The sequence below is a fragment of the Gouania willdenowi genome, chromosome 13 (genome assembly GCF_900634775.1).
Source record: "Gouania willdenowi chromosome 13, fGouWil2.1, whole genome shotgun sequence".
Classification (NCBI taxonomy): Eukaryota; Metazoa; Chordata; class Actinopteri; order Blenniiformes; family Gobiesocidae; genus Gouania; species Gouania willdenowi.
In genome coordinates, this window is record NC_041056.1 from 26,196,360 (window position 1) to 26,208,075 (window position 11,716).

The following is an 11,716-nucleotide window of genomic DNA, read 5'->3' on the forward strand; positions in this document are numbered from 1 at the left end:
GGGATCTCATGAGAGAAGTTTCACAGCTTCAAAGAAAAATCTCCTTGTTCAACAACTGTTTTCTAACTTGCGGGAAATGATGAGGAACAGCATGTGTAACACCACTACAAAGTCAACTATGTTAAGATAGAGTGATGGAATCCAGAGTTGGTGGCACCAATCCTGTGCTCCCAAAGACATTCCTGCACCGTCATGTCTGACTAACAAATCTACACTCACACACACAGTGGGGCTGGGCAATATGGACCAAAGTATACAATATAAATCTTGATCATTTTAATTCAAATAAAGTCTTACCAGAAAGACAATTCTGGGTTAAATGTGCTGATGCAAGATTCCACAAAGGTGAAATAAACAACGCTACAGTACTTTAAGATTGGTTAAAAAAAAAAGAAAGAAAATAAAGGCGTCTAAAGGCGTCAAAATTAAATGCACAAAATGACAGCATAAACTATACAAAATTACAACAAAAACACATATTAACAGAGAAATGCACAAAAGAACAGCCCAAATACTTAATAAGACAACAAAATACACAAAAGGAGACAAAAGTGCACAATGGGATGACAAAAATACGCAAAAAACAAACAAATAAACAGATAAATACACAAACAACAACAAATTTACACAAAATGAGGAAAAAATGCACAATGGCACTTCAGAAATACAAAATAATAATAATAATAACTAAAGGACAACAACATACACAAAAGGAGAAAAAATACACAATGGGACAACAAAAATTCAAGAACAACACACATATCAAAAAAATACACAAAAGAACAACAAAAATACACAAAAGCAGGGAGAGAAAATACACAACGGGACTGGGACATTTAATAACAAATAGCTGCACAATATGTGCCACTTTTGGCTTTTTCTCCTCTAAAGGACAGCATGTGTGAGTGAGTTCTGTAGTGTGACTTGTTTAGTGGAAGGTCTCTGTTAGAATGCACTCAGCAATCCATCTAACTGTGCTTTTCATGTTCTGAGAAGTAGCAAAAGCAGCAACTCCTACAATGAGTATTTTAATACAAAATAAGCTACTAAATAAAAAAATATATATATCGATGTTGTAATTTTCTATATCGCCAAAACCGAAAACTTGATATATCTTGAATCTCGATATATTGCCCAGCCCTAACACACAGCACATAAATGCTCATTGGCTCACACCCTTTGCCTGCTGTGTGGTAGGTAGGTAGCTGACGAAGCCCTAACACAGAGATAATTTACGAGGGAGGTCTTACCAGTGCGCCCAGACGGTCACAGGGGTGAAGAGCTGGGTAGGAAGAAACTGGATCCATGTAGTAACTCATCTCAGACGGTGTGGAAGTGAGAAGCAGGGCCTGCTCAGGGAATCAGAGTAAAGAGCCAGAGCAGGGAGGGAGGAACCAGATGTGTGTCACACAGCGCTTACACTTTGTGTGTGTCTGTCAACCATGGTGTATGGTTTGTTTGTATGTGTTTGCATGTGAGAAATAATGGAAGAGAAGGGGATAGGGGTCGAGGAGAGAAAGAAGGAAAGAAAGAAAGAAAAACCACAGAGTTTGGTTTGGATGGAATTCAACTAGTTCTTTAAGAAACAAAGTAGGTAGTATACTGTATATTTACAGTGCAACTTGTGTTGATATAAAAACAGAGCACAAGAAGAATATAACAGACATTTAGGTAACATATTAATCAGTTCAGAGAATCTGGAGAAGAAAACTTTCATGTTCAATCTGCGGCTAAAAATAACTTGAGTAAATGTAGAATTTTTTTTTTCAAATTCATTTAAATTGTTGAAAAATACCTTAAAAGCATACTTTAATCACAGACATTTTAGACGCCACCTAGTGCATTGCCGTGAATCTGTCGCAATTTCCATGTCATAATACGATATATCCTGATACTAAACAATACGATATACATCGCGATACCATCAAAAACGGTATGAAATACAATCGATTTCATTTTGTTTTTATACTTCCGAGAACAAGTAAATGGTAACTAACTGTAATTCAAGTACCAAAATTAAAAACGAGTGGTATGTTTATCAAACTGTCAAATTACATTTTTCAAAAAAGTTTAACTGTTTCTGTTAAGTTCTTAAATTCTTAAAAAAAGGAAATTAAAAAAAAAGTGCAATCACGCTATAATGCATTGAGGAGTGAGGTAGTTTAACAAGGTCTGATGTGGTTCACTGACATCTAGTGACTGGGAGTTTACGTGCTATGCATATGTTAATATGTCAAAAAACATAATTTTAAAAAATCGATATGGACATTTTTTGATCAACACGATAATCGCACGGTGAAATATCGTGATAAATCACCGAATCACCACAGGAATACTAAAGTGTTCGTGACCTGCTTTGGAGTGCTGACCCAAGAGTTGAGAACCCTGACTTAAAAGCTGTCAACATAGTTCATATCTGGGAGGAGTGCTCCAACCATATTTTTAAAATGAATATGAACCTTTAACATCCAGTAAACAGAGAGTACAATTGCACAATGACAGACTGATGCACAATAACTTGTCCTCAGATGTTACATTTATTGGTATTTTGCATTGTAAGCATATATATCTTAAGTCACTGATTGTCAGTTTTTTTTTTCCCTATACTGTTCCATATTTGTTTGTGTATTTCTTGAAGTCCAAACAGATTGAAGCAATATGGTGAAAAATCATATAATTAAGAAACTGCTTTTCGAGCGAACACATTATTGCAATTATAAGTGTACATGGATCGTATATATTATTTGGAACATCTTTGATTGTTTTCTCTGTTGGAGTTTCCTTGAGTTTGTTTGTTTTGTTCCTTTTTTCTTTTTCTTTCTTGTCCCTGCTTGAAACAAGAAATAAGCAAATGAATATATATATATATATATATATATACATATATATATATATATATATATATATATATATATATATATATATATATATTTTTTTTTTTTTTTTTTTTTTTTTTTTTTTTTTTTTAATATTCAAACAAATTACATTGAAAGTCTTTTAAACTGACACACATTAGATTTGTCATACATTTAGCCCCATTTCTTTTTCCCCTATAGGTTATTTCCTTCTTTCACTAGCCTTGCCTATTGTCTTCTTTGCCTTCTACCTCTAACACTTGTTTTCTAGTTCCCACTTCACATTGTTTACTCCAGCAGCATCAGCGAGAGACTCATGGAATAGAAACCGATCTGAGGGATGGGGAGGGGGATGCTGTGTGTAATGTGTATGGGAGATGATGGGGTGGTGGTGGTGGGGGTGGGGGGGGTAGTGGCATGTTGCATACAAGACTCTTCACTTCCTCGCATTCATATGTTTCACAGCTTTAAGTGGGTTGTTGGTGGTGGTGGCAGCTGCTGCTGACATGCTGCAGGAAGATGTTTCATTCAGGGCTCAATGCTTGCAGATGTTCAGCAGCTCGGAATGATTTAGAGCTCTTGTCCCAGAAATAAGCAACCATAGAAAAAGGAGATAATACTCAAATCATATTGATGCATGCACACTCAACAACAACAACAAAAAAAAAGAAGAAGTAACTGAAATGGCATTCAAAAAGAACATGGAATTATTCTTATAATAACCTCATTTCGTTTTGGTTGTGTTTTTTCCAACCAGAGGCTGGATTGTATATGCTCCAGCATGACGCCTGTAGCATGCAAAATGAAATCATTTCACAATCATATTCAAACTCATTCCATTAAAAAAAAATATGTGCAGCATTCCACTTCATATTCGTGCAGAAGTGAAAATAACAAAGGATCCAAAATAGCGCGTCTGAGTTTGAAAAGAAAAAGGCGCGCCTCGTGTTTTATAAGGATTCCTGACGGAAATAACTGAAAGTTTGAAGGCAACACACGCAAGCGCGCACACACACGCACACGCACGCGCACACACGCACACACACACACTATGGAAAGCTTTGTACTTACAGACTGGCGGTGTGGGAAGTTTCCTGTGGAGTGGATGCGCAGGACAGCTGAGTGTGTGACAGCTGAGCGATGCACAGCAGTAGAGATGCTCTACCTGCTCCTATAGTGTCTCAGAGGAGAGGATGTATCACGCACACTTTTAGTCCCTCCCTCCCTCCCTCCATCGCAGGGTGATCCTCTCCAAATCCTGTTTTTCCTCTGCATATTGTCTCCTAACTTCACAAGCAGCTCAGGCTCACACACACACACACACACGCACACGCACACACACACACACACGCACACAGGCTTCTGCAGCAGGAAGATGCAGTCAGTCCCTGTAGTTACATTGTTTCATTCCTCCTTTTACTCTAAAACCCACAGTAGCACATATTAACAGAGGTGTAAAGAGTACTGATATATCCTACTCGAATAGAAGTACTGTTACTTGATTGAAATTGTACTCAAGTACAAGTACAAGTAAGTCATACATAAGTACAAGTAAAAAGTAGCTCAAAGTGAAATTTACTTTCACCCCCCATGTTTATTGTAGGTAATAAGTCTTGCCACAGTAAACATCTCACGTATAAAGACCAAATCTTGCACAATTGGAATTTAAATTATTTTCCACAAAGGCACCTTTAAGAAATAATTAAGATTCTTTTTTAAAAAATAAAATAACACCAATGAATTCAATTTAAAATAATAAAAAATTCTTAGTCTCTAAGCTGCATTTCTTAACTCTAAAACTAAAAACAATAACCAGCATTCAATGCTGTTTCAGCACGGTGCATTACGTGTAATCTGATTGGTCGGCTATGATGTGGTGGATTTGATTGTTGTCTGGTTGTTTCTTTTTCTGTAGTTTCACAATGTCCGTTGATCATTTTAAAATAAAAAAAATAATAATTTACTCAGTAACGGTTGGGTGTAGAAACGTAACAAATTCCACAATTTCTTTGAAAACATACTTAAAGCTGAGGTATGTAAGTTTTTCTTTGCATCATTTGGTCAAAAATCCATAATCATCTTTGAGCATATTGTAATCCAAAGTGTTCTGGGTGGACAGTGAATCTCATCTCCTTTTTCTGGCCCTGTAAATGAAGTTGGAATCTGGACAGACTGACTTTTATTCTGCTGCTTTTGATAGAAAATGATCTTGTGTCATGTTGTCCACCTTACACCTATGGCAGAGGTGTCATTTGTGTGTCGATGACGTTTTGTTAAAGAGTTTTTGATGCTGGAAGTCTGAATCTGTGAATATCTACTAACTTTATCGAACAGTGTTATGGTCCAAATTGTATCCAGATAAACTGGTGACTTTTGCTCCCGCTCCGGACATAAAAAGAAGTCACATTACTGGGGAATTGAAACGTTATTAATACAAAAATAAATAAAAACCAAAGAATAGATGTTACGTAAAACATGCACATACAGTATGTGGTGTACTAAATCTACTGGTCCATCTCATTTCTTATGATCAATTTCCATGTGTGTTGACGGCTATTGTTAGCGGTATTTATAACGTGCAAAATATTATTTTTTTTACCACCCTACAGTGCCCATCCTTTTTTTGCAAAAGTGCCAAATGGTAGAATTCTAACACCTATTGTTCCTCACACCAGCTTCACAGTTAATAGCCAGTCACCAGTTTGTTTGGATATTATTTGGACCGTAACACCGCGAAACAAAACTACAGCGTGAGCAGCATTTTACGAGCTAAAACATCCACACACTGAATGAAAACAGGAGAAGGACCAGAAAACTGCTTCACGACAGAGTAATTTGTGCATTGATGTCAGAGTCTCTAAAACTCTCCACTAACACAAGATAGCGTCCCTACATTTGTCACTATGTCTATATTGAGAAAAAAGTTGCAAAGAGCGTTCACTAAATATACCGGTAAGGGAGATTGAGTTTTGATTTTGGTTTCAAAACGGAGCGGAGAGAGGATTCTATAAACTGCACAAGTACAAGTAAAATGACTGATTCAGTGATATATTCAAATAAGTACCCAATATACGACAACAGTCTATGCCCAAATCCAACAGTCTCTATCTAAACTGGCCCTAATCTGTTTCCGTAGCTCCAGACGGACTGAATGCTCCACCTCTTCCAAACTTTACCGGTTTTTTCTACTAAACAGATGAAGTTTTAGGCAATATCTCCTTAAAGTCCTTAAAGAGATTACAACGCTGTGGTTATGAGCTGAAAAAGAAAGAATCTCTTTGTTATTAAACCCAATATTGATATATAGTTTAACAAATTCATCAATACAGGGCATTTTGTAGACGGCCACGATCTGCTGTTTGTTGTCATGGTGAATTGGCCCTCGTCAGCTTCCGTAGATTTGACTTCATTAGCAGGCTTTCGACTTTTAACACAACTTTGTATTATGAGTTCGTTTTCAAAATTTCGACTTTCATCTCGACATTATATTCCAACTTCATTCTCGACATTTAAACTTTAATATTCTTGATTTGCCCCAAAATATTTTCTCCAGCAGTTTCCGTAGTAACTAGAGTGTTTAGTTTTGTTTTGCAGTTTCTTTGTGTAATGTGGCACTGAGAAAAGATAGCAATGTTAAACTGTAAATATTATGTCCAAAGATGTTACCGCCGTTATTAAGAAAATCACTTTGATAATGAAGGATGAGGCGTCTTAGGGAGGAACAGAAATTTCTGTCAGACACAATTATGTCTTACTTCTCCAGTATTTGCTAATATAGGGAAAAGACTACACTGTGTTATAACATATGCTTTGGAGGTATGCTATACAGGACTATAGACCAGTCATGGGCAACTGGTGGCCCTTGAAAAAAAAAAAAAAAACAGAATAACAATAAAAATTCACAAAATGACAACAAAAAGGCAGAAATGACACCAAAAGTATAGAAAATATCATTGAAAACACACAAAACAAAAGCAAAAATGCACAAAAGGACAAGAAATACTCACATTATGATAACAGAGATGTGCAACATTATAAAAAACACACACACACATTTCCAGTAAATACAAATAATTACTTAAAAAATGTAAAAACAAAAAATATAAATACAAAAAATACTACAAAAATATACATGAAAAGACAGAAAAATAACAAAATGAGTCAAAAAAAAAAAACATAGAGACTGTCAACAGAAAAACACAAAGAGACCAAAAAAAAACTCTCTAAGTCAAACAAATACAATGTACAACAACATAAAGCACGCAAAAGAAAAACACACTCATGAAAGCCCATATGAATTGTGATGATGTAACTCTCAGGTTGAACGATCCCATCATTGTGGCCCCCCACTGGGGAAAAAACTGGCCCCATGTCTGAAACAGACTCTAAACTAAGTGAATGTGTGATCGATTGCTTTTCTGTGTTTGGAATGAGTCCAAATACAGTGAAAACAGTCTGGAAAAAAACAACAACATTGTTTTGTTCACTTGTTTTATCCAAATCTACCATGAAATTCATATAAAGGCATTGTAGTGATGTAAAGCAACTGTAGCTACAACAGTTTTTTGTATATGTTGTTGCAGAACGTAACTGAGAGACATCTTCTGCATATATTCACTGTAAAGGAATGACTTTCCTATCATCACCTGCTAAACCATAGCAGATGTTAAGGATCATCAGCGCATTTAGGACTGAGATTAAAGCTACGACAAAAACGCTGACCAGTCTTCTGCGAAATGAGAAGATCCACCAGTGCAACAACACAAGATCTACATCCGTTTGGCCGAGAGAGGTTTGTGATACTGAGGTTTATCTTTTTACCTATTTGTTGATTTATTTATTCATTTCCCTTCTTTTTTTTGTCACTGCATCGCTACCTAACGGCGTAGAGCTACACTCACCAACTCTCCCTCTTCTCCCCCACCCCCAACTCTATCAGTTTAACACTCAACACTTGCGAGTCATCTGAAACACCTTGTGCCTCGCGGATTATTCTGTGACCCCTGCAACATTTGTTTGAATTAGAAAGTGCACGGTTCAAACTGTCTGACAGCCACTGCTCTTACCAGTAAATCTTGACAGTGTGTGTGTGTGTGTGCGTGTGTGTGTGTGTGTGTGTGTGTAAAGAGGTAGAAGATTGGAAAGGGGGGTCAAGTCCAAGGTGAGAGGCGTGAAGAAGTACCATAAGGGGCTCAGTGGCAGGCAGTCTGCATTTTCTCAGGACCTAATCTGAATCCCTGTGCGTAATGTGGGCCTCAGGCCCCCAGGGGACACAGATGGGCAACACGTCGAGGGCGAAAGGCGAGGGTATGACTTATTGCCATGTGGAGAGAAAAGCATGGAACTGGCCCCTGTGATGAGGCCAAATTGAATAAAAGCAGGGGATGAATGTGATCCAGATCCTCAGCCGATGCCCAGGCAATGCTGTTTCAATTAGCCGGCTCACCAGTTCAAAGGCGAGGCCCTCCATGCACTCCTGCTCTGCATGAAACCACTATCATCACATTGCCCCCTTGCCTTTCACCTCCCCATTACGGTGCCCATCCTTTTTTCCCACTCAGAGCCCTCGTGCGTCTGCTGGCTGCTGCACTCATGTTTTACATTAAACAGAAAGTGAACGCTTTCGCCATCACAGACTGAGGCCATCAGTCAAACAACCTGCAGGGCTTCACCGCTTTCACTAACACTCTTTGACGAAGAGCTCCTTGCATAACTACTCTATTAAATCTGCTTTTTCCTCCGTCTGAAGATATAAATGATACTTAAAATGGTGCTCAAATATTGAATCCATCTTGCTTTAACTTTTCCTCTCTCTAAGGGATTTTCCTCACTTTGAAGCGTGCGTAAAACTGCTGTGACCTTTCATTCACAGTCTAAAAGCAGTTATTTGTCACAGTTGTGCACAATGTTAATGTCTCCAGTCACGTGGAGGTCACTTTATTAGTTGGAGCATATGTTGAAAGGTCAAATTTAAACCCTCTACCTCTTACAGAAGCAAGTACGAATTTTTATCCGACTTTTTCAGACCTGTTGTTCCATCTTTTTTTTTTTTTTTTTTAAATGTAACATTTAGAAACTTGGCGTCTGCTTTTCTTGATGGACCTCAGCTGTGGCTTTATTTAGATCAGCAGACAGAACCACGTGGCCGTCTGTTCTCCAATGTCAGCCTACATCTCAAGGAGCAGCTCCAGACTCTGAATCCTTTTGTCTTTATTCTCATTTTAGATCTCCCAAAGATAGCAATGACAGGTGATATTAATGGTCTTTTATTAGCATCATCTTGATGGCTGCAGATGTTTGGAAGCCGGAGAAAGAGCAAAACGAGATAAGAGGAGAAAGACGGCATGAGAGAGACAGAATATGGAAGTCCTCCACCCACTGCCTCTCACAAGAGATCGCCTCTTGCTTTGATAGCCTGCCCGAATCTGTTCCCCCCATAGAAACTGCCCTGCAGATGTTGTTGCTGTACACTGACTACAAAGAAGGAGCCCTTTATGAGAAGAACATCTATTTTAAGCTTCAGTATTTCCAAGCTGTGGTGCTCAGTGAAAGAAGCTAATCTTTCAGTTGCTGAAACTGTTTAATTCGCTGCTTGTTATTTTTAGTTCAAAGCTAGTTCAAATGAATAAAGTGAGCAGATCATATTTTGTGACAGTGCCAGTAACCCATCGCTATGGTGTGGATGGGTCTCTAAGCAGTTGGCATTGTCATGGGCATCGCTAATGAGAAGGAAATGGTGACGTGGCTTCAGTCTAACCCTGATCATGAAGGCTTCACTGTGTTCATTAAGAAGTGTTTGTGCTTCAGACTCTCACCCCGAACCACAGAGCAGTGACTTTGTTGCTATGTTGACTGTGAGGCAAAGGTCTTGGTGGGGGGGGGGTTATATTAGCTGTTGATATTATTTTTAATTAAAGCAGCAATCCCTCAGCCAAGTTGTCCAAACAGTTCCAAATAGGCCCTGTAAATCAGACAAACATCCTCCATATTTGATGGGTTGAAAGTGCGCACTATAGCCTCCAGATGGTTTGTGTTTCTCAAGTGCTTCGCGAGGGATGGTCGAGGACAGCGATCTTCTGTTTGAGTGTGTCTCTTGACAGAGTGAGTTTCTCCAAATCACATGCTGATACGTTGGATTTGGGCCTAGCTCGCACTCCCCCTGGTTTTTGTGTTCCGTCTCCTCCGTGTGTGGGTTTGTCTGTAGAAGATGAGTGAATGAACTGTAGACTTGACTTTTTGTCTGCCAGTGATGAATTTTATTATTGAAAGCATACACTGTGTTTTTTCCATGAGTGATACATTTGATTATGAAAAGAGATCCAGGACAGCAAGTAATGATTGTTAGCACTTTTTTAAGTGAGTTAAGAAAGAGCAGGAGACGTGGAAACAAAAATGAACGCACACATAATGATTTGCCATCACTGTGTTACTAAAAAACAATAGCTATACACTCGTTTTTTATTCAGTATCACCTCACCCTCTAAAAGTGATGATATTACCATGAACATCATCAGGAAGTAGCTATTTTTGAAAGGAATGCTACCGTTAGCAACAGAGCTTAGCTACTCGTGTGCTACTTATACAAGCTAATGGCTAATCTTACTGCTACTCGATGACATTACAGCTTGTAAATGAATGATGCCTGATATCATCTAGTGCCATTTATTACTTGTTTAATATCAATCAGGATCTGCAGTTTTATTGTATTTACTTTGCAATATTGCAAGTGATAGATCGTGGATTTGCAAGATTATAATTTCCTACCTTTCATAAATCTGCTACCCCCCGTCCATTTTTTTATTAAATACAAACATAGTTCATGCCTCATAGATCAATGAATCAAACATAATCTAATCAAAAGAGAAAGAAAAAAGATGGAAGCTTCTTGAAAGTTTGTTTCGATCTTCACCCTATTTACTCCTTTTGTTGACATTTCCGCACATTGAAATGTGGGGTAAAAATATGTTTCATTGTTATCATGATTACTTGTTTTCTTTTTTTACGCCAGACATGAAAGATAGTGATTTGTTTGACACAATTTTTGTTGAAGTGTGTTCCCAGTATTCCCTGTGATATCAGGATGAAGTAAAAACACTTCTTTGCATCTGTTAACAGGACTCCGCATCCCACAATGCAATGCTGGAAAATGTCAAGAAAGGGAGCTTTTAGGGTGGACATGAAAAGAAAATTTCAAGCTGCAATTTCAACCTTCTTCATTTATTTTTGGAGTAATGATGTTTGACTCATTGATCTATGAGGCGTCACACACTATGATTTTATCTAATAAAAAACTATCAAGGTAGCAGCTAAATACATGACTTATGTTTGTAATATGACTAGTGCCAAAACAACTCCAATCCAATACTCCACTTCTTAAAAAACACATTCATTCACAAAAACACTGCACCCATTTATAAGCTTGATCCCCCTTCCTCCCACCATCACTAACACACAATGCACCACTTCAGTGTTGTATCAAACTCGCTATTCCCCGTTGTTTGTGTCCCTGAACAAGATGCTTGTCATGTAATTAGCAGGGTAGGTTTTCAGAATGCTAGTGTAACACGCACGCTCATTAGAGATGTGAATTTGGCTGGAGTGAGTAAGGAGAGGCCTGGGGGGCATGAAGAGGGAGAGCAGACAGGGAGGCTGAGGGGGGAGAGAGAGAGAGACTAAAGAGGGAAAAGTGTGAGGAGGAGCAGCAACAAAACCTACATGAGATTTGTGACTTCACGAGGCGAGGACCATGAGAGCTGACGTGTATGCAGGGAAATTATGACAACTTCTATTACTCAACAGCTTTTCTCACTCTGTTCTCTTCCTGTCAGGGCCTTTCACTTTAAATAGCCTTAGGTTGACTT

General features: G+C 38.2%; 1 protein-coding gene across 2 annotated transcripts in view; it reads right to left on the minus strand.

Annotated features, from left to right (window-relative positions):
• Positions 1-4,026, minus strand: part of ets1 (v-ets avian erythroblastosis virus E26 oncogene homolog 1) — a 52,703-nt gene extending 48,677 nt beyond the window's left edge. Inside the window, exons 1-2 of one of the 2 annotated variants that reach the window (XM_028464612.1) lie at positions 3,927-4,026; positions 1,251-1,433 (exon numbers count right to left, since the gene is read on the minus strand). In XM_028464612.1, coding sequence (XP_028320413.1) covers positions 1,251-1,319 — 69 coding nt within the window. In that variant the 5' untranslated portion in view covers positions 1,320-1,433; positions 3,927-4,026. The remainder of the gene's footprint in view (positions 1-1,250; positions 1,434-3,926) is intronic. The other variant, XM_028464613.1, reaches the window with a different exon arrangement.
• Positions 4,027-11,716: the final 7,690 nt, after the last annotated feature.